Source organism: Lampetra fluviatilis, chromosome 24 (genome assembly GCF_964198595.1).
Source record: "Lampetra fluviatilis chromosome 24, kcLamFluv1.1, whole genome shotgun sequence".
NCBI lineage: Eukaryota > Metazoa > Chordata > Hyperoartia > Petromyzontiformes > Petromyzontidae > Lampetra > Lampetra fluviatilis.
Window position 1 is genome coordinate 4,545,603 of NC_136298.1, and position 25,415 is coordinate 4,571,017.

Genomic DNA, 25,415 nt, shown 5'->3' on the forward strand with positions numbered 1-25,415 from the left:
GGTCCCACCAGAGCTGGAGTTTAGCCACGTGAAGTGCAGAACCTTTTCTTTAGAACCGCTGACTGTGTTCAGTTTGTTGTCCTTCTCCCCGCACGCGTGATTAGCGCGGTTGGCTACGTACGGTGCGAAAGAAGTTTAACATGCGTACGTACAATCGAATTTAAGTGAAAGGTTTTATGTTTGTTGGTATCCAGGCTGGGACCGTAAACTCTGTTCAATTGTGTAAATCTGGTTAAACCACAAGTGGTGGAAACCTCGATGTCTGCCAACAATGTCAGGAGCGCCAGCTCAGCGCTTGGCCTCCACACGGCACTCCGTCCGAGTCGGTTCTTCTCGATGCACGGCGGTGGCTACACTGCTGCACGTGGCTGCCTGTAATCCAGCGCTGTGGAGGTGGCAGCGAGGGTTGGTGGATCACGAGCCTCACGATTAGGTGCCGCTGGCATACCCTGGCTCTGCCAGAAGCAGATGGGATAGAGTGTTTCCCCCTCACATGCGTGGGTTTACTCTGGAGTGCTCCGGTTTCCTTCCACATTTAAACACTCATCAGCTCTTTCCCGTACGTGTACGTCATCAGTTTTTCTTCCGATTCTGTTCCGATGACGTATGTGTACATCATGAAAACGAAACCATAAAAATAAGTGTATCGGTACAGAGGCTCCCACAAGGCCGTGCGGGAGGGCGTGTGGCACAGTTGAGCCGCTCGCGCGTTCCGAGATTCAGAGGCGAACGGGACCGCCCACCCTGCAACTTGCGGACGTCTCCGAACGGGAAAGGATTAATTGGCCGGTACCACCTTCATATACAGAGGACCGCAGAGCTCGGGCGATTGTGGCCACCGGCTCTCCGTGTGATCGCCATCGACTCGCCGCACTCAAACCCAGTTTAATGGGGGGGGGGGGGGGGGCGGGTGCCCGGATTTGAACCCAGGATCTTAGCGGTTGCCAGCTCAGTGCTCTCTGAGCCCCGAGCCAGCCGGCCTCCTGCCTGGTTAAACGAACATCGAATGCTGCCGGGTTTTTTTTTTCTTTCCTCCGGGGTTCTCCGTGCAAGAGATTCATCGTGGGACTGTCGCGGCAGCGTTGACGTCGGCTTGTGTCGTGTGCCTCGACAGCGGATCCCTGGACGCCGGGAAGCTCGTGTCAATGGACAGCATGACCAAGGCGACGAAAGACGCTTCGGTGGCTGAGATCCGCTCCTTCACACAGGTTGTTATCATAATTCTTATCTGGCCGTCGCCTGATGAAGCTGGTTGTAATTACTGGTGGAACGTCGTACTCAGATTGTAAATGTTGAGGCTTGGCTCTCCCACACACCGGTTAGTGCTGTACTAGTATACTACACTATACACTACACTATACATTACACTATACACTACACACTAGTGCTGTACTAGTGACGAATTGGCCACGTTCTGTTTACGTGACAACCCTTACTAGTTGGCTGTGTCGGGTGGTGGTGGGTTTTAACGACACATTTATATATTTACGCGATCTAAACCAAAAAAACCTCTATTATGGATTATTATTACTACTACTACTGCGATGCTTCATTCGGCAAGAAACTGACCCCGAGTTCGATTTACGCTCACGGCCAACACCGGTGACCATTATCTGAACCGGTCCTGGGCCTGCCCTAGGCCTCAAATGAGTACCTGGCGCTGCGTGTAAACATTGCCACTGGGGAGACAAAGGCGGTCGGGCGTGGTGCTGGCCACACCACCCCCTAGTGCGCCGCGTCGGCCTTCATAGGTGCTCGCTAACAGCACTTGCCCCAACAGTCTGTTTAAAACTCATTTCTTTGGAGCTGCTTTATTGTGTTTAGTTTGTTCTCCTTCCCCCAAACCTCCAATGAGCACGGTTGGCAACATAGGGTGGGAAAGAAGTTCTACATACGTACATGCATATGAAGGCTACTCGGGGGACCTTTGTGTGTGTGTGTGTGCAGCACGCCGTGAACCACATGAAGGTGGCGTACATGCCGCCCATGGCCGACGTGGGGCCCTGGCCGCGGTCCGTGGAGTTTGCCTTCACCGTCACCGACCGGCACGGCGGCGTGGCCGAGGGCTTCACGTTCAACATCACCGTGCTGCCCGTGGACAACCAGCCGCCACAGGCACGCGCACGCGCACACGCACGCACGCACACACACGCACGCACGCACACGCACACGCACGCACGCACGCGCACGCACGCACACACGCGCACGCACGCACACGCACGCACGCACGCACGCACACGCACACACGCACACGCACGCACGCACACACACGCACGCACACGCACACACGCACGCACGCACACGCACGCACACGCACACACACGCACGCACGCACACACGCGCACGCACGCACACGCACGCACGCACGCACACGCACGCACGCGCACGCACACGCACGCAAGCGCACGCACGCGCACGCACGCACGTGTGTCGGGTGGTGTGAGGGTCTTGACGACGCGGATGTGGTTGGATCGTTAACGCGGCGCCTAACCCAACAATGTAGGTCACCAGACGCTTGGCGGTATCGTCCGCGAATGAAGAGGGGACAAGAGGCACTCGCAAACGAACCTTTGCGCCTATGCGTTCGTGCGTGCGTGTGCATGACGATTATCTGAATCGGTCCTGGGCCTCCCGTAGGTCGACTCAGCCTCAAATGAATACCCGGTGCGGTGTGTAAACATCGCCACTCGGAGACAAAGGCGGCCGGGCGTGATAGGTGTTCGCGAGCAACACCTGCCCCAAGAGTCTGTTACGGCTATACGGGAGATCTTTGTGCGTGATGTGCATGTGTATGCGTGTGTGTGTGCACGTGTGTGTGCGTGTGTGTGCGCGTGTGTGGGCGCGTGTATGTTTGTGTGTGCGCGTGTGTGTGCGCATGCAGCTCGAGGTGTTCCCCGTGCACGTGGATGAGGGTGCGTGGTGCGCCCTGGGGGAGGAGGCGCTCTCCGTGTGGGACGCCGACTCGGAGGCGGCGACGCTGGCGCTGCTCGTGTCACGCCGCCCGCGCCACGGGGAGCTGCTGCTCGACGGCGTCGCGCTGCTCGAGGGCGACCGCTTCACGGCGGCGCACGTACGGGACCTGCGGCTCACGTGAGCACACGCGGCGCGGCGACGAGTTCACGTGCGCTACGGCAACACGCGGGACGGCCGCACGCGCAGACGCACGAACACGCGCGGCGTACCACGTAAACACGCGGACAAAGACGGCGCGGCAACGCGCGGGAAGTGTCGCCGTTGACGTCGTTGGAAACTTGAACCGACCGCGATGCCGTCGGCAGTTACCAGCACGACAGCTCGGAGACGCTGGAGGACGACGTCGTGATCACGGCCACCGACGGCACCAACACCGCAGAGGGAGTCCTTCGCATTCAGGTGACCGCCGGACGCACGCACGGACTTGTGACAAGACGGAGAGCGCTAGCATGAAGGCGCCGTCTTAACCTTCTCCCGTTCCAAGACGTCTGCACGTTACAGGGGGGGGAGCTCCCCGAGCGGCTTGGTGTAAAATTTATTCAGATAAGCGCAGCGCCGCTGTTTTCTAAAGCACTGTACTGTGCTCACCGCAGACAACCGTGGCGACACGACCGCACTCTGTGATAGCCGGCGCCAAACTGTGCCACACGCTCTTTTACTTCCGATTCCTTTCGCAAATCGTTTCGACGACGCACACGCGTTTCGGCATACACGCACGTAGTCAGAACCGAGTCGGGCAGAAAAGAAAGAAAATAAACTGATGACCGTTCATCATCGGAACGGTGAAGGGTTTCATTTAGAAGCGTCAAAAGCAACCACAACGCAAAACCTGACTCCTACCCACACCTCCTCCCCCCCGCCCCGATCCCGCAGGTCTCCCCCGTCAATGACGAGTCCCCCCAGCTGCTGGCCGGGCTGCTCCCCGAGCTGCCGTGCCCCGAGGGGGGCGCGGTGCCCGTGACGGTGGCCCACCTGGCGGCGAGCGACGCCGACAGCGCGACGGGGCGCCTCCTCTACCTGGTGGCGCGGGCGCCGTCGCTCGGCGCGCTCACGCGGGCCGGCGTGCCCACGCTGCGCTTCACGCAGGGAGACGTCGCGCGGGGGCTCATTGCGTACACTCACACGGGTACGCGGCGGGTACGCGGGGGCGGGGGCACGTGGTTATACGTGCGTGGGTCACGTGGGTGTAGCCCTGACAGACTGTTGGGGCAAGTGCTGTTAGCGAGTGGCACCTATGAATGCCGGCACGGCGCACGAGGGGGTGGGCGGCCAGCACCACGCCCGGCCGCCTTTGTCTCCCCAGTGATGATGTTGACACACCGTATCAGGTATTCATTTGAGGCTGAATCGACCTAGGGGAGGCCCAGGACCGGTTCAGATAATCGTCACTGGCGTTAACCGCTGCACCACCGCTCCCCATAACCGCTCTGACTTGGGTGCACACACAGACACGGGTACGCACGCGGGGATACGCGACCACCCACGGGTGGGAACACACGCATGGGTCACGCTTGGGTCACACACACGCATGGGTCACGCTTGGGTCACACACATGCATGGGTCACGCTTAGGTCACACACATGCATGGGTCACGCTTGGGTCACACACACGCATGGGTCACGCTTGGGTCACACACACGCATGGGTCACGCTTGGGTCACACACACGCATGGGTCACGCTTGGGTCACACACACACACGCGACCTGAAATCGGTGAATTGGTGAGAAGTGTCGCAGTTTCATTTCTCAAATCTTTGACCCTTTCTGGAAATAATACGACATTTTAAACACCAAATAGACACCCATTATTACAAGGCATCAAGCAACCATAAACCACACATATTTGTGGTGAAACATACGGACTTTCATAACGTACGCAGTACTTGAAACCGATTGGCCGGCACCAGAGCCAGCGTCTTTCATGGCTGTGTCTCACCGGTGCTAGGCGCCTTGTCATCGGTGCAGTCTATTTGGTGTTTCTTAACACCTCTTGAGTCTCAACACCTCCTGTATTACATCCTCCGTGGGGCATCTGTGAAACTTACTGGACATCTGTGAAGAATAACTTTACAGCTCGTGGGATACCTCCGGTATAAATCAGTGTTCTGATTCTGATGTCAAATTCCCGTTATTCTTGGCCACGTCTATTTGATCACCTTCACGCTGGCAACAAGGGTCACGTTTGTCCGCCGGTCCGTCCGCGTCTCCGCAGGAGGGGAAATCGGACTGCATGCCGTCCACGACACGGTGACGCTGGTGCTGTCCGACGCCGAGGCTGGCAGCAGAGCAGACGGCGCCGGCGGCGACGACGATGACGACGGTGCGGAGGGAGGCGAGCCGCCCCCGCTCCCCGCTCACGACTCGCTGCCCATCCACGACCTCAACATCACCGTGACGCCCGTCGACAACGAAGCGCCGTCGCTCACCGTGGGTGCGTGCGGGGCGCTCGCAGGGCTCCTGGGGGCATTCCTCGAGGACGGCCGCTCGTTACGACGATCGGCTTCCTGTCGCGCTCGGCCACGTCGAGAAATTGGAAGCTGTTGAAGTGACGCGAACCTCGGGCGGTACTGACGAGTGAGGTACCTGGTCCGAGCTCACCCGGACTAAGTGTGCCACGAACATCCTGAAGAATTTTTCGAGAAACCAGAGCTCGACGTAACAACAGTGATGCCATACGCTTACGGCACTGCGGTGGCTAGGAGATGTTACCCACCTCGCCTGGTATGCAGGAGGTCGTGGGTTCAATCCCGACCCTGACGCCTGCTGCTGTATATTTGGAGTTTGCGTGTCCTCGGGTTTTCCCTCCACGCGGCGGATAACTATCATCGCCGGGGAGACGACCATGGTCGCTGCGTGGTTGCTGGCCATACCACAACGCTTGCCCCAACCGGCCCCCGTGTGGCTTACAGTGGGGGGGGTGGGGATCTTTACCTTTGGTTGTGTGGCGGTGGCACAGGCGCGGTGCTGCTGGTGGAGGAGGCGGGCCGCGTCCGCGTGTCGGCGGAGCACCTGACGGCGCTGGACCCCGACACGCCGCCAGAGCGGCTGCTGCTCGTGCTGGTGGCGCCGCCGCGCTTCGGCTTCGTGGAGAACGCGCGGCCGTCGCCCGGCCACGAGCGCAGCAACGCCGGCATCAGCGTTGGTACGGCGCTGCCCGGTCGCCTCCTCCACGCACGTGTGCGCACGCGCGCAACTCGCACGCGCGTGCGGCGATGATGATAAAAATGATGATGACGATGATTATCACTGCCCAGTTGGTTGAGCCGCACCTGCTTCAACATTATCTCCCGTTTATGTCCTTCCCTCTCCTTCCCTCTCCTTCCCTCTCCTTCCCTCTCCTTCCCTCTCCTTCCCTCTCTTTCCACCCTCCCCCCCCCCCCCACCGTGTTCTCTGCTGCCGCTGGTGCTGCCCTAGGCTCGTTCTCGCTGCACGACCTGCTGGCGGGCCACGTGAACTACGTGCAGTCGCGCCACGAGCGCGTGGAGCCCACGGGCGACCAGCTGGCGCTGCACGCGACGGACGGCGAGCGGCGCTCGCGCGACATCGTCCTGCACGTGCTCATCGCGCCCGCCAACGACGAGGCGCCCGCCCTCGTCGCGCACAACATCACGGTGGGCGGGCCGCGGGGCCCCCACGCACGCACCGCATGGGAGCCGGCGGTGGTCGTTACGGCTCCCGGCTGTCGGCGGTCGCTATTGTTGTGAGCGTCGTCGTCGTTGTCGTCATCAAAGAAGTTCTACGTGTCCACATACATCATCGTTAGCAGGAGCAGCTGCTTTAGCGGTATTAGCGATTGACGATTGTCAACAGCAGCAGCAGTTGCAGCAGTGTTAAGGATTAAGGTCATCGTCATCGTCATCACCGTTATGATCATCGTGACGATCATTTCATTAAAAGAGGGGTCATCAACTCTCTACCGAGCCGCTCGCTGTTCTCTCTCTACTCTCTCTCTTCTCTCTCTCCTCTGCCTCCCGCCATCTCCCAGGTGCTGGAGGGACACAGCAGGGAGCTGGGACCGTCGGTCATCGACGCCGTCGATCTGGACGTCCCCGCCGACGCCCTCCGCTTCTCCGTGGTGGCGGAGCCCCGGCACGGGCTCCTCGTGTGCGGCGCTCGCGGCGCCGACCCCTCGCGGCGACGCCGGCTCACGGGGACACAGCAGCACGACGGCGCGGAGAGCCACGCCGGCGGCGACGACGCCGTGATGACGTCGTTCGGCATGGAGCAGCTCAAGCAAGGCACGCGGCACCAGTGCGGCGCTGGCATTTAGGCGTGGTGCACTCGCGAGATGTTCACTACCTCGCCCGGTATACAGGAGGTTGTGGGTTAGATCGCAACCCTGACGCCTGCTGCTGTATATTTGGAGTTTGGGATGTCTCTCTCTCATCATCATCACGGTGGCTAGGAGATGTTAACTACCTCACCTGGTGTACAGGAGGTTGTGGGTTAGATCGCAACCCTGACGCCTGCTGCTGTATATTTGGAGTTTGCGTGTCTCCCTCCCCGCGGACACGTGGATTTTTCTCCGGGTCCTCCGGTTTTTCCCTCCACATTTGGAATCAACATCGCGCACTTAGAGTCTTGGCTGCAATGCATTTCCACGTGATGAGCCATTTTGTTGGGCTGACATTTGTGGCCAGGTTCGCTACTGAGAAAAATAGTTGATCGTTTTTAGTTCATTCTGCTGCTTTCTGTTCGTCTTCCATCGTTTGGTGTCTACCATTGGGGCACATCCGCCGGCCGCTCTTCTTACCGAGGTCCGCGCTGCTCCACGCGTCTTCTCTGAGCTGCTCAGAGCCGCGGTTGCGCTCGGTATGTGCGTGTGCACTTGTGTGGGCACGTGTGTGTGGGGAGCGGTAGTGTAGCGGTTAGCGCTACGATCCTAGCGATTCCCGCTCACGGCCAACATCGGTGACGATTATCTGAAACGGTCCTGGGCCTCCCCGAAGTCGACTCAGCCTCAAATGAGTACCTGGTGCGGTGTGTAAACATCGCCGCTGGGGAGACAAATGTGGCCAGGTGAGGTAGCTGGCCACCCACCCCCTCGTGTGCCATTTCGACCTTCATAACAGCACTTGCCCCAACAGTCTGTTAAGGCTATATGGCGGATCTTTGTCTTTTGCATATGCATGTGTATATGCACGTGCAAGAGACGGTATGCGTGTATTAGTGTTTGTGTGTGAATATGAGTACAGAATTGACTATATATGGAGGCGGCCGGGCATGATGCTGGCCACTCACCCCCCTCGTTGCGCCATACCGGCCTTCATTGGTGACGCTCGCTCACGGCACTTGCCCCAACAGTCTGCTGAGGCTATACGGGGGGATATTTGTCTTTGTAGGGGTCTTGCGAAGGACACTACTGCCATACACGGTGAGTCGATCGGGGGGATCTCTGTCTTCACGGTGTCTCCCCCTCCCGCTCTCTCTCTAACCGTCCCCGCCGGCGCGCAGGCCTGGCGCTGACGTACGTCCACGACGGCTCGGAGAGCGCTGACGACGCGTTCTCGGTGCGCGTGTGGGACGGGGCGCACGCCGCCACAGCCACCGTCAACGTGCGCGTCCAGCCGGTCAACGACGAGCCGCCGCGCCTCACGCGGTGAGCCCTCGCGCGGGGAGGGGGGCAGCCCACCACCGCCCCCCATGGCGATCCGCGCGCCGCGCCGCTGAGAACGAGGCCCTCGTGCGGCATCGGACAGAGCGAGGGGTCGGCAAAGCTGCGGCCCCGGAGCCGCGTGCGGTGGCTCTTCGACGGGCTCTTTGTGACGTCACTCGTCGAGGACCGCCCTCTCGTATTCGCCGCAGTGCATTGCGTGGTCTCTTCGAAATATTGAGGGGGGGTTTTTTGTTTGTTTGTTACCGAATTCGAACACGCACGCAAAAAAAATGTCTCTTCTTGTTATTTTGGTTTGCCGACCACCGGCCACGACGAACCTCCCGGCTCACCCGTGCGTTGGTTCCACGTCGAGTGCACGGCCGCATTGTGACCGCGGCGCCATACTCCCCGTGCAGGAACGCCGGGGCGTGGGTGGATTGGGGCGAGAGCCGCGTGATTTCCAGTGCCGAGCTGGACTCGGAGGACGGAGACACGGGACGCGACGGCGTCTCCTTCGTGCTCGCTGGCGCGCCCCAGCAGGGCTCGCTGCAGCACAAGGTGCAAGCTTGCCGGCATTGCATCACCCTACTACATTGTATCACATTGCATCGCCCCACTACATTGTATCACATTGCATCGCCCCACTACATTGTATCACATTGCATCGCCCCACTACATTGTACTACATTGCATCGCCCCACTACATTGTATCACATTGCATCGCCCCACAACATTGTATCACATTGCATCGCCCCACAACATTGTATCACATTGCATTTCCCCACTACATTGTATCACATTGCATTGCCCCACTACATTGTACTACATTGCATCGCCCCACTACATTGTATCACATTGCATCGCCCCACAACATTGTATCACATTGCATAGCCCCACAACATTGTATCACATTGCATTTCCCCACTACATTGTATCACATTGCATCGCCCCACTACATTGTATCACATTGCATCGCCCCACAACATTGTATCACATTGCATCGCCCCACAACATTGTATCACATTGCATTTCCCCACTACATTGTATCACATTGCATCGCCCCACTACATTGTACTACATTGCATTGCCCCACTACATTGTGTCACATTGCATTGCCCCACTACATTGTACTACATTGCATTGATCCACCGTAGTACATTGCATCGCCCCACAACATTGTATCGCATTGCATTGCTCCACTACATTGTATCACATTGCATCAACCCACTACATTGTACTACATTGCATTGCCCCACTACATTGTATCACATTGCATTGCCCCACTACATTGTACTACATTGCATTGCTCCACCGTAGTACATTGCATCGCCCCACAACATTGTATCGCATTGCATTGCTCCACTGTAGTACATTGCATCGCCCCACTACATTGCATTACATTGCATTGCTCCACTGTAGAACATTGCATCGCCCCACAACATTGTATTACATTGCATTGCTCCACTGTAGAACATTGCATCGCCCCACAACATTGTATCGCATTGCATTGCTCCACTTTAGTACATTGCATCGCCCCACTACATTGTATTACATTGCATTGCTCCACTGTAGTACATTGCATCACCCCACTACATTGTATTACATTGCATTGCTCCACTGTAGTACATTGCATCGCCCCATTACATTGTATTGCATTGCATTGCTCCACTGTATTGCATTGCATCGCCCCACTACATTGTATTACATTGCATTGCTCTACTGTATTGCATTGCATCGCCCCACTACATTGTATTACATTGCATTGCTCCACTGTAGTACATTGCATCGCCCCACTACATTGTATTGCATTGCATTGCTCCACTGTAGTACATTGCATCGCCCCACTACATTGTATTGCATTGCATTGCTCCACTGTATTGCATTGCATCGCCCCACTACATTGTATTACATTGCATTGCTCCACTGTAGTACATTGCATCGCCCCACTACATTGTATTGCATTGCATTGCTCTACTGTATTGCATTGCATCGCCCCACTACATTGTATTACATTGCATTGCTCCACTGTAGTACATTGCATCGCCCCACTACATTGTATTACATTGCATTGCTCCACTGTAGTACATTGCATCGCCCCACTACATTGTATTACATTGCATTGCTCCACTGTAGTACATTGCATCGCCCCACTACATTGTATTGCATTGCATTGCTCCACTGTATTGCATTGCATCGCCCCACTACATTGTATTACATTGCATTGCTCCACTGTAGTACATTGCATCGCCCTACTACATTGTATTGCATTGCATTGCTCCACTGTATTACATTGCATCGCCCCACACTTGTTTCTCCGTTGCCAGTCGGACGGGGGCGAGTGGCGTGAGCTCCTCGCCGGCGCCGCCTTCTCCCAGGAGGACGTGGACGAGAACCGCGTGCGCTACCGGCACCGCGCGGCGCCGGTGGCGGCGGCGGCGGCGGCGCTGCACGACTCGTTTCGCTTCACGCTCACCGACGGGGACAACGCCGCCCCCACTTCCTCCTTCGTCGTCTCCATCCGCGATGCGCTCAAGGGCAAGCGGCTCGTGCGGGGATGGGGGGCGGGCGGGGGGGTGGAGGGGGGGGGCGGGGGGGTGAGGGTGAAGGGGGCGGTAGAGAGAGGGGGGTGCCCCGGAACTGCGCAGGATAAAAAAAAAATCTGGCCTGAAAATTACTAAACATGATTATGATGTGCGTAATAATATTTTGTTCGAATATATTTGCGTAGTTTTTACTTCATTTAGTGAATTGTCGAAGATCAGAGTGCACACCTTGCTAGTTTAGTTTTCATACTTTAGTTTAGAGTGACTTGATAACTCACTCATTTTAAAGGTCATCACACCGTTAACTTTTATTGGCCACATAAAGAAACTGTTGGTACCAACAAGTGAGATATCTGGTCTGTGCTCGTGATCAATAACCCTCACCCCAAGCTTGCCCTCTAATACTGCCAATAACTCTCTCACCCTGATCCTGAAAACCTATTTTTAAAAATACATTATATTTTACCAGATAAGGCCCACTGAGCTATGTAGCTCTTTTTCAGAAGTGACCTGACCACAAATGATAAAATTTGAGACGGACGCCATCCAGACTGCCACTCTACGCCCGAACTTATGGAAGAGGTACGTAGACGACACTTTTGTCATCTGGCCACATGGCCGGCCTGCTCTAGACCAATTTCTCGACCACATCAATTCCATACACCCAGCCATCAGATTCACCATGGAAGTCGAAAATGATGGCAAGCTACCCTTTTTGGATGTCCTAATCAAAAGGAGACCTGATGGTTCAATGAGCCACTCTGTCTACAGGAAAGCCACCCACACGGATGCTTATCTAAAACCGGATTCCCACCACCATCCATCCCAGAAGAATTCCCTCATCAAGACTCTATATCATAGAGCCCAATGCATCTCCGACCATGAACACATTTCCAGTGAACTCAAACACGTACGCCAAGCTCTTAAGGCTAATGGTTACTCCGACTACACAATCCGCAAAGCCATCACTCCAACCATCAAGAAAGATCCTGTTGAGGAGCCTTTCAAGACCATCACCTTACCCTACATTGCTGGGGTCACAAAAAAGATCTCCAAAATCCTGATTAAACACAAGATCCAGGTCCGATTCAACACAGTACATAAAATCCGTGATCTGGTACCATCTGTAAAAGATGTGATTCCAGACATACAGTACCCTGGCGTCTACAAACTAAGTTGCCTCTGTGGTAGCAGTTACATTGGGGAAACCAAACGACACGTCTCAGACCGCATTCGTGAACATAAAGCTGATCTAAAACACGGTAGGACAAACACCTCAGCCGTGGCAGACCACTGTTACAACTCAGTGGGCTCACATGACATTGACTTCTCCAAGACGGAGGTTCTCTGCAAGCCATCTGGCTATCATGAGAGATTCGTTCATGAGGCGATCCACATATACAAACACAGAGACAATTTTAACCGAGAAGATGGATTCAGGCTTAGCAATCATTGGAAGGACGTAATAAACCATTTCGATACACATTAGGGTGAGTTGAATAATACATAGTGTTATATTAAAATGTATAAAGTATAGGGTGGTTTACAGCAATACAGTATATAATTTAATGTTGGGTTTATCTATGGCAGTATATAGTACTGTATATGCTAAGAGAATAAAGTTTAGATGGAAGTATATTATATACTTCTTACGACGTAGAATTGTAATTTTATTATTTGTTGTTAGTAACTCAGCTTATTGTAGAGTATAGTAAGTATCAGTTTATATTTTAGTTTTTTTTTATGTAGTTTTCACTTCGGTTTTCTACGTGGTTGTTTGGTAAATGCAGCTACATATCACTAACATTCCTGTCCTTTATTAACGCTGTTCCTTGCGCCCCCCCGTGGTGCTGTTGATCCTGCATAATGCATGGGCATAATGGGACTTTGAAACCCCTCCGCCCACCCCCTACGCATTGTCCATTGGTATGCTAAATTCCTCTTCATATGCACATTCTTTTGTTAAGGCGCTCCTCCTCGCTACACCTATATAAGCTCCTAGCTTGATAATGTTCTCATTCTTCGCCTGAGGACGGCTGCTTGCGTTGTGGCCGAAACGTCGTGAGAATTGTTTTATTATGTTTTATTTTTATTATTTTATTACTTCCCTTCTACGTGACTTTACCGAAAGAACCAAGAAGATGAATCCCTGCAGTCACGAAAGCTTTAAATCGAAACACAAATGATAACTCATCAAAGTGGATTATCATGTCAAATTTACAGAAGCCAAGTATTCTAAATGCATGTTGTTGATTCTAAATGTGGAGGGGGAAAAACCAGAGGATCCAGAGGCAAATCCAGAGGATCCAGAGGCAAATGGCCACATGGAGAGAGACACGCAAACTCCAAGTATATAAGCCATCCGGTCGGGATCGAACCCATGATCTGTACACCAGGTAAGGTAGTCAACATCTTGCCACCCTGGCGTGATGTTAACGACTGCGCCTGAATTAAACCGTGACCTTTAACTCTAAACCTGCTTCTGGCCCGGACGCTAACCCTAAGCCTGCCTCCAAATTGTACGTATGTATGTGGAACTTCTTTCGCACGGTACGTAGCCAACCGTGCCAATTGGAGGTGCAGGGGAAGAACAACAAACTGAACACAAATATCAGTTGTTGAGAAATGTGTTTTCAAATGAAGATGTAAAGTGGATAGCTCCCAGCGGATTCCTAATATCAGAAGGAAGAGCGATCCAGATAGCCGCAGAAGCGCATCTGAAAGCGTGTGATGCAGTGACCGTCTTCGCTTGATGACCATCTACACGGATCGAGGAATGAGTGACAGCGATCGAGGGGCCCTTAGGGGGATCACGAAAATGGTAGAGGGGAGGGACGGGAAGAAGCGGAGGGGCAAGGGGAGCGGTGGGGAAGAGAAAGGGCAGGAGAGACGAGGCGAGGCTTTAAGGGGGCACCACCCACCCACCAGCAGCCGGCCTCGAAGGTACAGCGCGCCGTGGCTGGGGGGCTCCGTGACGACGTAGCGGAGGTCCTGAGGGGCTGTGTCGGGGCCGGCGAGACGTAGGGTGGCGCTCGTGATGGCCGCCAGCGTCCCCTTGGCCACGCGAGGGCTGCCGTTTAAAAAAATTAATTCACCCTGACCCTGTCGCTAACCCTAACCCCTCCCCCCAGCATGCTAACCCTAACCCGAAATCCATCATTCACTCGGACCCCAACCCCCCCCCTCCCCCTTGACCTTTGTCCCTTGACCCCCGCCCGCAGGTGACATCGCTTTGCGGACGGGCCGCGTGTCGGTGGCGGCGCGCGACTCCGCGTCGCTGTCGGCCGACGCGCTGCTCGCGAGCGACGCCTCGGGCCGCCCCGACGAGCTGCTGTTCGTGGTGACGGCGCCGCCGGCGCTCGGGCGCCTGGAGCTGGCGTCCAGCCCGGGCGTCGGCGCGGGGAGGTTCACGCAGGCGGACGTGGCGGCGGGCGCCGTACGATACGTGCACACGGGGCCCGCGGGAGCCGCGCGCGACTCGTTCAGGTGGGGGACGACAAAGACAAAGGTTTCCCCCCCCCCACCCCACACACCCGTGTAGCCTCAACGGGCTCTTGGGCAAGTGCCGTTAGCGAGTAGCAACCTATGAAGGGCTGCACGGCGTGGTGCCCATGCGAGTTGGTTGTGTTTCCACCACCAACAGCAGCACCACCAACACCAGCACCACCAACACCAGCACCACCAACACCACCACCACCAACACCACCAACAGCACCACCACTAGCACCAGCACCACCACCAACAGCACCACCAACAGCACCACCAACAGCACCACCACCAGCACCACCAGCACCACCACCAGCACCACCAACACCACCACCAACAGCGCCACCAACAGCACCACCAACAGCACCACCAACACCACCACCAGCACCATCACCAGAACCACCAGCAGCACCACCAGCACCACCACCAGCAGCACCACCAACAGCACCACCACCAACAGTACCACCACCACCAACACCACCACCAGCACCACCAGCAGCACCACCACCACCACCATGCCCAGCCACCTTCGTCTCCCCAGCCCCATGTTGACACACAGCAGCGGGTGCTCGTTTGAGGTTGCGTCGACTTAGGGGAGGCCCAGGACCGGTTGAGGTATTCGTTGCCGATGTTGTTTGGCTGCGAGCGGGAATCCAGCTTCGGTCACCGGGTTCGCAGCGCGGAGCGCCAGCCGCCTCAACGCACGTACACACGCGTGCACGCGCTTTCTCACACGTACGTACACGTGCACTGACAACTCTCGATTATCTGGGCAGTTGGGGGCAACGGCGACCCAGTTAGAACTAAATCACGGATAAAGCAACACGCACGTAAATGATCAGCCGATAGAAGCGTTGTTATCGTTTGCCTACGTAGCGCGAGGGGTGGAACGATGAAACGCGGCGTCTGTTCTCGTAGAGTTTTAAGCCAGCAGTTTGTTGGCGAACATGTTTTCAGTGGCGAAACTAAATGTGGAGGGAAAAACCGGAGGACCCGGAGCAAAATCCACGCGACGACGCGACGAGAGAGCGAGAGAGACACGCAAACTCCAAACATACAGGCGGGATCGAACCCACGACCTCATGTATACCAGGCGAGGGAGTTAACATCTCGCCACGTTCCATCGGCTGCACGGACTTCTCCATGAGCGAGGAGCAGCAAATCGAGGGAACCAGAGGACGTGTACGAACATTTTGTTCACTTAACTCTCAAGCAGAGTTGGTACTGTAACCCGGATAACCCACCCCACGGATGATGTGGAAAGTTTCGCTGCAGAGCAGTACTCTTCATCGCAAGGCCCGCAGGCCAGTGGCGGCCCCCTCGTGGCCGAGAGTGCGGCCCTCTGACGCACCCCATCGCCCTGCTGTCAAACCCCCAATGCTTTCAAATGTCTGGCGGCCCCTCACACTGATGACGTCTTATCGGCGAAAGTTCACCCACCCCCCCACACCCCTCTGAAAATGGGTGATAGACACTGCCGTGTAGACGCTCGTGCCCCCCCTGTGTACGTGGCGCTGCGAGGAGGCCCGCTGGCTCAGAAGTTCGAGCGCTTTGCCGGCGCTCCTGAGATCGTCGGGAGACGTCCACGTTTCAGCCGCTTGTGGTTACGCGCGGATTGCCAATTGTTTGAGATTTTTACGGTCTCAGCCCGGGATGCCAAAAAAATAAGAAAAAACTAACACTTCAATTTGGTTCTGCGCTCAATGTGGCCCAGAATTCCAATCGCTGAGAAAAACAATCATACGTAGCTGTTTGACTGCCATGCGATGAACGTTACTCTGAGTGGCAGGGCGGGTGGGAGCATGCTTACTCGTGCGTGGACCAGAGCTCACTTGACGGGAAAGCAGAGATATTGTGTCCAAACTCATTTTTTATTGTTGTTGAGCATTATGGGTCCCTCCCTCTCCTCCCTCCCTCCCTCGCTCTCCTCCCTCGCTCTCTTCCCTTCCTCCCTCTCCTCCCTCCCTCCCTCCCTCTCCTCCCTCTCTCTCCTTCTCCTCCCTCCCTCCCTCTCTTCCCTCCCTCCCTCTCCTCCCTCCCTCCCTCCACAGTTTCCTGGTGAGCAACGGCCTCCGCACGAGGCTCGGCTCGGTGGACATCGACGTGGAGTCCCGGGACGTCCTGCCGCCCACGCTGGAGCGCAACGGCGGCCTGCGCCTCGCCGAGGGGACGCTGGCGGCCATCACGAGCGCCACCCTCCGTCTTGCCGACCCCGACACGGCCCCCCAGGACCTCCGCTACGTCGTCGCGGAGCCCCCCAGTCACGGCGCCCTGTACCTTCGAGGACAGCTGCTGGTGGGTGTTTGGTTGGGTTGGTTTAGGGTGGATGGGTGTGTGGGCTTGGGGTGGGTTTGGTTTGGGTAGGTGGTTGGGTGGTTGGGTGGTTTGGGTGGGTTGGGTCGGTGGATGGTTGGGTTGGGTAGGTCGGTGGTTGTGTTAGTTGGGTGGGTGGGTTAGGTGGTTGCAATGGCGGAGCCAGGATTTTCAGGTAGGGGTGGCAACCCCTCCAGTAATGAAAAATGATAGAGGAGTTGTTAGTAGGTAAGGACTTGTCCCTTGCTTTTCATTCGACGCGTGTGCGGCGATGGCACAGCCATCAATCCAGGGTCGAATTCGAACCGTGTGTGATCGGCATCGTGCTCACTGTAGGTGAATGCCTTCAGGGAAGTCGTGTACTGTAGACGCAACTGCGCACAATTCTGAGTCACTTATAACTGCTTTGCCGTTACTTATTGGCAATTATGGACTCAGAAAATTGTCCTATCATCTCATAGAGTCCCTGGCACGTAATAATATACTGCACAGTGGCAGTGGGGATCGCAAAATGCCGATGTATTACTAATAAACCCCAATGATCCAATAAAAATTACGAATTTCGATCGGATCATTGGGGGGGCATGTGGGTGGTTGGTTGGGTGGGTGGGTTAGGTGGTTGGTGCCCTCTTAAAGCTTCACCTCTTCTCCATTGCCCATTCCCGGCTCCAACCCCAGCTCCCTGTGCAGGCACCCCCAGCACCGGCCGCCCGATCCCCCACTCCTAACCCCAGGTCCCCCACACCTCCGATTAGCGCGGATGGCTACGTACGGTGCGACAGAAGTTCAACAAACATACATAAATTATCTTCCTCTTCCCTCCCGTCGCCCATTCGACTCCTTCCCGTCCCTCCCCTACACCCTTTCGCGATCCCCCCTCTATCGCTGTCACTCATTCCTCAATACCTTGTAGCGCACACCCCTGCCAGCTGCATCATTCCGTTCTGTGTCACCTTGAGTGAAGGCGCTCTATAAAAATAAATTAGATGCGATTCACGTACGGTGGTAGCACCGCCATTTATACAAAATGTATTACCCTATTCTCCGGATTATAAGAGACCCTGGAAAGTACGACGCACCGCACACTTTGGGGGAAGGTGCACTGCCCAGAAGACCGTGCGGCTGGAATGTGGCGAGATGTTGACTACCTCGCCTGGTATGCAGGAGGTTTGTGGGTTCGATCCCGACCCTGATGCTTGTATATTTGGAGTTTGCACGGAGTTTGCGTCTCTCTCCCCGTGGTCACGTGGATTGTTCTCCGGTTTTTCCCTCCACGTTTAGAATCGACGACACGCGCTGAGAGTCTTTGGCTGCTATAAATCTCCACCTGATGATAAGCCACTTCCTTGACCTATCATTTGCGGTGGCCAGGTCGCTTCTGAAGAAGAGCTCAGTGGGCCTTACCTTGTAAAGTAAACAATGGTTTAGTTTAATAGATAATACAACGTTTTCTTCCTTTTCCTCTCCTGCTCTTCCTCTCGCACTCTCCTCGCCCGTCAGGCAGTGGACGAATCGGGCTCGCCGGCGTTCACCCAGCTCGACGTCGACCAATCGGACGTGGCGTACCGGCACTCGGGAGGGCCCGCTCACCTCGACCACTTCTCCTTCCTGGTTCGCGACCCCACCGACCAGGGCGTCCTATTGGAGGGACGGCTCACGCCACAGCCAATCGTCTTCAGTATTCAGGTGAAAGAGCACAAAGAAGTGAGGCACGGGGGGGGGGGGGGGCGGGGTGTGGGGGCTTTGACCTTTGGATCGAGGTCACTCGTCTGCCCTCTTAATCTGGAACTCTCCCTCCCCCCCCCCCCCCCCGCGATCTCCACGGGATGTTCCCCGGCCCCTGTTCAAGTTCCCGTCTCAAGACTTTCCTCTCCTCCTCCTCCTCCTCCTGCCTGTGACTGACTGCCGAACTCTCCGTTGGCCGTGTCCCCTCTCAGAGACGCAATCACGGCCTTCCTTCGATTTAGCCCTGCTCATGATATTCGCTCAACATCTTTGCATGTACGTTCGGTGAACTTATTTCGCACCTTCTGTAGCCAACCGCGCTAATCGGAGGTGCGGGGGAAGGACAACAAACTAAAAATACAGAAAGCAGTTCGAAAGAAATTAGTTTTCAATCTAGATTTTTAAAAGTCCATAACTCCAGTGGCTTCGTAAACATCGGAAGGAAGAGCGTTCCAGACGGCCACAGAAGCGCATCTGAAAGCGCCGCGCGATGCAGTGGCCGTCTTTGTTCGATGGCCAGCCTAAAGCCACTGCTGCTAGGATGACCGGAGCGTGCACGGCGGTTTATGCTTCTTGCCGAGATCAGCGAGGTATCGTGGTTCATTCGTGGCAAGCACAGCATGAAATACATCCCATCGTTCACATTTCTTACGAACTTAATTTAGTATTCCTCGGATTCGTGCACCCGTCATTTTTCCAGCATAAACATCGCAATCAGTTCCTCTCCCTTCAAAATGAATATACCCGCCGTTTCCGTACAGCATCATGCGACAATATGTTGACGCGAAATGAATTCAAATTGTTGTTGCATTGTCCTCTTTTCTTTTTTCCTTCTGAGTAATTAAACATCTCTCCATTCCCCATCGTGGAGCATTATGGGTAAAAGTGAATATAAGAAGGACTCCATTCCTTGTCACCACATAAATATACATACATACATATAAATAAATACAAATCTATTCCATCAGCCGAATGGCCTTCCAGACCAATATTACCCATCAGTCAGTTGGCTATTGGACTAAGAAAGCACCATCAGCAGAAGAGTTATGCTTTTGTACAGCATCTTGAGGTGCGGTTAGACGCGAGATAAATCCACCTTTTCTGGGTTTCTACATCTTCAGCAGATGTCAGCTGACGCGTTGCCGTGTATCAGCATTGTTTTGACAACCTAAGCAAAATAGCGGCTCACTCTTCATGTTTTAATTGTTGCTGCTGCTGTTCGTGCTGCTCCCGCTGTTGTTGTCGCTTCTGTTGCTGCTATTGACTATGTTGCTGCTGCTGCTGTTTGCTTTTCCTGTTGCTGCTGCTGATGTCACTGCTGCTGTCGTCCCTGCTGATGCTGATGTTACTGCTGCTATCGCCACTGCTGATGTCGTCACCACTGCTGTCGTCAATGCTGCTGCTGATGTCACTGCTGACGTTGTTGTCACTGTTGGCATCGTCGTCGTCGGTGGTGGTGGTGGTGGTGGCGCTGGCCCCAGGTGGAGCCTCTGGACCGCGTGGCACCGCGCGTCACGCTGCTCTCTCCCCCGCGCTCCGTCGAGTCGCTCCGGGGCGGCCGCTACGGAATCCGCATCACGATCCGTCACCTCCGTGCCACCGACCACGACGACGACGCCGCCGCCGGCAACGACGAGGACATCACTTTCTCCATCATGCGGCCGCCCCTCTACGGATACCTGGAAAACACCGCCAACGGTAACCGTAGGGGGGGGGGGGGGGGGGGAAGTTTATTAACCCTTCCCCACCAAGGTTGAGCGCCTTACTGCGTCGCCTCCGATCAGAATGGTTGGCTACGTACGGTGCGAAAAAAGTTAAGCGTACATACACGCAGTGCTGGATTACTGGCAGCCGCGTTCTGAGCCGCCACTGCCCCGGCCGTGACGAGAACGTGCCCGTTCCCAAGATGTAGTTGTGAGCGCGACGCGGTGCTGTTGGTCGGCGCAGGTGACTTCATCCGCGGGAGCTTCTGCCAGCGAGAGCTGAGAGAGAAGCGCGTGATGTACATCGTCAACCCCTCGCTGGACGTCACGGAGGACAGCCTGGAGTTCCGCGTGTCCGACAGAGCCGGCAACACGGGGGAGACGCAGACGTACGTACGCGAGACGCACGCAGCACCCGCACGGACGGACGGACAGGCAGAGAGAGAGGCATGCAGTTGGACAGAGGGCAGACGGACCACATAAAGAGTGAGAGACAGATGGAGAGTATCGCTCCTGTGCCCCCCCCGCTCCCCCGACTTCACCTCTGCACCGGCCACCTCCCCGGGGTGCAGCCTGCAGCTGGAGTGGGCGCGTGTGCAGATGGCGGAGGTGTCGGTGCGCGTGTGCGAGAACGTCGGCACGCTGGCGGTGAGGTTGCTGCGTAGCGGCTGTGCCCAGGACTCGGCGTTCGTCGGAATCAAGGCGAGTGCCGCGTGCTTCCGTCCGTCCGTCCGTCCGTGTGTCCGTCCGTTTGTTTTCTCCGACCTTTTCTTTACCAAATTTATCTCTGTGGAATCACCGTCTGTTTGTCTAACCATTCGCGTATTTGTCCATCTATTCCATTCATCTGTCCATCGAGTCAGTTCCCTTGTTCATTCCCTCGCCTGCTTGTCTGTATGTGTGTCCACCTATTAATGTGTCTACCTGTCTACACACTCATCCATTCATTTGTTTACTTTCCTGTACGTCCCATCAATTAATTCATTAATTTGTCCACTTGTCAGACCGCCTGTCTGTAAGCGCATCAACCATTGATCTCCGCTGTGCGTCGTCTCTCCCGACGCTTGACTCGGGGTCAGTTCCTGGAAGCTTCCACAGGGTGGCTCACAGATCAGAGAGTTGCTTCGACGAGCAATTACCACCCTCGGTGCACGACACAGCCATTCACTTGCATTGACCTCAGACGCGGCTCCGTGATATAGCATTGGGGAGATAAAGGTGGCCGGGCATGGTGCTGGACCACACATCCCCCTTCGTGTGCCGTGCCGGCCTTCACAAGTGCCACTCGCTAACAGCACTTGCCCCAACAGTCTGCTGAAGGCTGTACGGGGGATCACACCACCCTTCGTCTTCTCTCCCGCAGGTGCGAGGGTTATCAGCTGTTGTCGGCAAGGACTTCACACACAGCTCGGCCTCCCTCGTGCAGTTCGATCCAGGTGAGAGCGAGCGAGTGAGCGGTTTGGTGCGTAAGCGGCTGGCTCCGGTGTGCAGATCGGTGACATCCGATCAAATCGCGAGCACGATTGGCATTCGCCCAATTTCTTTTTTTTTCTTTCAACGTTTTGATTATTCGATTTTGGGAGGAGCCCGGTACAGAGCACGAACCGCGGCGTGGCCGAGGGAATACAGAAACTCCGCGGGCAGAAGTCTCGAACGGTGTGCTCCTGAGTTTGGAGAGGAGGAAGGGGGAGTTTGGGCTCGCTGCTTCTGCCCCACCGAGCAGGTGTGGTGTTTGTACTTCTATGTGGGGATGGCGGGGGGGGGGGGGGAAGAAGAACTTCAGTCAGGGAGCAGAGGGAGCTGGGGGGGGGGGGGGGTGGGGGAACGTTCACGCGGATCTCGTAGCGCGAGGCCATCACGAAGGAAGTCGTCTCGTCGTTTGCAGGCGTAGCCCGTGGGAGTTCTACAGGTCGAGGTCTGTGTCCCCCACGTGTCATGCTCCACACCGAGACTCAAACTCGGCCCCGTGACGTCGGCACGCGCGCGCGAACGCACAGTCTCACCGCCGTTTGTCAAGTGGCTTATTGAGGTCCGCTGGTGCAGCAGGCGCCACGTACCTTACGATGAACACAACGACCCCCCTCATCTCAGTCAGTAGAGTGCTTTCAGAGAACTCATTTGAAAGTCTCTTTTGTTATTTGTATCATCATCGACCCACATCACCTGGGTCTGCCCTACGACCTCCTGCCAGCGAGCCTTCCACACCTTGTGTGATGGCCTGAAGGTGCACCTAGCCTGGCACAAGCACGTGGGAACACCACGTGGCGATGAACGGTTGCTGCTTTTGTAGATCGATGACTGTGTGTGCATTGTGTGTAGAGTATCATTGTATACAATTTATACTCAGCAACAGGTATAAATTATACACCACACCAGTTACTCATTTAAGGCTGAGTTGACCGAGGGGAGCCTCAGGATTTGGTTCAGATAATCCCCACTGATATTAGCCATTGCTGGGAATCAAACTCAGGGTGCCAGGTTCGTAGCAATGTGCAATCCCCCATTACAAAGACAAACACAAAGATCGCCCATATAGCCTGTTCTGTTTACGAGCACCTATGAAGGCCGGCACGGCACACGAGGGGGTGGGTGGCCAGGACCATCCATGCCTTACCACCTTTGTCTGCCCAGTACTGATGTTTACTCATCTCACCAGCTGCTAATTTGAGGCTGAGCCGACCTAGGGGAAGCCCAGAACCTGTTCAGATATTCGCCACTGTTATTGGTCGTGAGCAAGTATCAAATTCGGGTCACCGGATGCATAGCACAGCAACGCTAACCACTTACACTGCCACTCCCCGCATCACACACACACACGCGGGCACGCGTGCGCGCGTGCATAACGGTGATAACACGACGCCCCAACAGTGCCAACCGGGATAAAACCTTGGGACGTCTGGAGACACGGTGATGCTGTGCGGGTTTCCTGTGTTCCAGGAACACGCTCCCTGGGGAAAAAACATGGGTGGGTGGGAAAAAATACATTTTATGGATAAAAACATTGCTTTGGAGTGGCCGGGTGGATCCGAGGTCAGGGTGGCTGAGCCACCGCCGCTGAGAGCCTGGGTTCGGACCCAAGCGTTGGTCACCTGCAAGTTAGCCGGGATGTAGGCTGGAGTGGTTTGTTGGTGCCAGGTCGGTTGTCAGCGTCTGCACGAACCAGCTGCCGTATTGTGTTTGGTTATTCACTTAAAGTTTAACACGTAGCAGGGCTTTCGCGACCAATATTGTTCATAATAAAGGTTTTTTTTGGGGGGTTAGATCGCGTAAATATAAAAATATGTCGCTAAACCCGCCACCACCCGACACAGCCAATTAGTAAGGTTTGTCACGTAAAAAGAGTACAGAACTTGCCAGTTAGTTATTAGTTCAGCCCACCGGTGTGTTCGAGAGTGAACCCACGAAATGTACAATTTGAGTGCTGTGACGTTTCGCTGGAGATTACAACGACCACCTTCATCGGGTGATTTGTGGTTAAAACGCGTGAGCGTGGATACGGAGAGGCCCTGGCGGAAGTGGCTTCGGAGGTGGGCCGGTGGTGGCACCGCCTTCCCACAAGCTGTGTCCTCGCACGGGGTGCTGCAATGCTCGCTGCCAGCGTCCCCGATTGGGAAGCTCGTTCGTCTCGCCACTTGACGCCGAGAGCGGCGCAATTTGAACATTGCCGGGGAAATAATATTAATAATAATAAATAAATTATGTTGTGATATAAGAAATGATAGTCAATAATAATAATAAAAAATATGAGAAACTAATGTAAATAAATAATAACGGAACTATTAGGAAATAAATATTTAAATTTATTATAAAAATTTTATACGAATCGCGAAGAGTGAATTCTCGATTACCCTGGGATATGGCAGCAGGAGGGCGAGCGTGTGCGAGATATGAACCAGCGTGAAGTAACACGCGGCTAATTCAGGTACGCTGCAAGCGCATTTATTATTCGTATTTATTTGATCTTGATGTCATTTACATAGCGCCTTGGCCAAGGCACTTCACGGAGAATTAAGACCGGTCCAGCGTGTGAATGTGACGGTGGAGATGAGGTGAATAGAACAGACGAGAGGGAGTAGTGGGGGCGAATCTGCGATGCGTGAATTCAGTTAAAACGAAATTGACGACAGGAAAGGATGTGGAATGGATTGGATGGATGGGGAATTGGTAGCCATGGAGAGAGATTGTGAGTGAGTGGTCGCCATGGAGACAGATTGTGAATGAGTGGTCGCCATGGAGAGAGATTGTGAATGAGTGGTTGCCATGGAGATTGTGAATGAGCGGTTGCCATGGAGAAAGAGTGTGAATGAATAGTTGCCATGGAGACAGATTGTGAATGATTGGTCGCCATGGAGATTGTGAATGAGTGGTCGCCATGGAGACCGATTGTGAATGAGTGGTTGCCATGGAGATTGTGAATGAGTGGTTGCCATGGAGAAAGATTGTGAATGAATGGTTGCCATGGAGACAGATTGTGAATGAGTGGTTGCCATGGAGAGAGATTGTGAATGAGTGGTCGCCATGGAGACAGACTGTGAATGAGTGGTTGCCATGGAGACAGACTGTGAATGAGTGGTTGCCATGGAGACAGACTATGAATGAGTGGTTGCCATGGAGAGAGATTGTGAATGAGTGGTTGCCATGGAGAGAGATTGTGAATGAGTGATCGCCATGGAGAGAGATTGTGAATGAGTGGTTGCCATGGAGAGAGATTGTGAATGAGTGGTCGCCATGGAGAGAGATTGTGAATGAGTGGTTGCCATGGAGAGAGATTGTGAATGAGTGGTTGCCATGGAGAGAGATTGTGAGTGAGTGGTTGCCATGGAGAGAGATTGTGAATGAGTGGTTGCCATGGAGAGAGATTGTGAATGGGTGGTTGCCATGGAGAGAGATTGTGAGTGAGTGGTTGCCATGGAGAGAGATTGTGAATGAGTGGTCGCCATGGAGAGAGATTGTGAATGAGTGGTTGCCATGGAGATAGATTGTGAATGAGTGGTTGCCATGGAGAGAGATTGTGAATGAGTGGTTGCCCTGGAGACTGTGAATGAGTGGTAGCCATGGAGACAGATTGTGAGTAAG

The 25,415-nt window shown here is 54.9% G+C and overlaps 1 protein-coding gene across 3 annotated transcripts in view; it reads left to right on the forward strand.

The window, feature by feature from the left end:
- Positions 1–25,415, forward strand: part of FREM1 (FRAS1 related extracellular matrix 1) — a 57,296-nt gene that overhangs the window by 18,081 nt on the left and 13,800 nt on the right. For all 3 annotated transcript variants that reach the window (XM_078867548.1, XM_078867549.1, XM_078867550.1), the window contains exons 12-30: positions 1,115–1,208; positions 1,948–2,115; positions 2,882–3,090; positions 3,279–3,372; positions 3,847–4,099; positions 5,185–5,403; positions 5,929–6,114; positions 6,388–6,584; positions 6,959–7,211; positions 8,428–8,572; positions 8,986–9,127; positions 10,894–11,104; positions 14,334–14,598; positions 16,650–16,893; positions 18,412–18,597; positions 20,118–20,334; positions 20,584–20,728; positions 20,912–21,041; positions 21,703–21,775. In XM_078867548.1, coding sequence (XP_078723674.1) covers positions 1,115–1,208; positions 1,948–2,115; positions 2,882–3,090; positions 3,279–3,372; positions 3,847–4,099; positions 5,185–5,403; positions 5,929–6,114; positions 6,388–6,584; positions 6,959–7,211; positions 8,428–8,572; positions 8,986–9,127; positions 10,894–11,104; positions 14,334–14,598; positions 16,650–16,893; positions 18,412–18,597; positions 20,118–20,334; positions 20,584–20,728; positions 20,912–21,041; positions 21,703–21,775 — 3,431 coding nt within the window. The remainder of the gene's footprint in view (positions 1–1,114; positions 1,209–1,947; positions 2,116–2,881; positions 3,091–3,278; positions 3,373–3,846; positions 4,100–5,184; positions 5,404–5,928; positions 6,115–6,387; positions 6,585–6,958; positions 7,212–8,427; positions 8,573–8,985; positions 9,128–10,893; positions 11,105–14,333; positions 14,599–16,649; positions 16,894–18,411; positions 18,598–20,117; positions 20,335–20,583; positions 20,729–20,911; positions 21,042–21,702; positions 21,776–25,415) is intronic.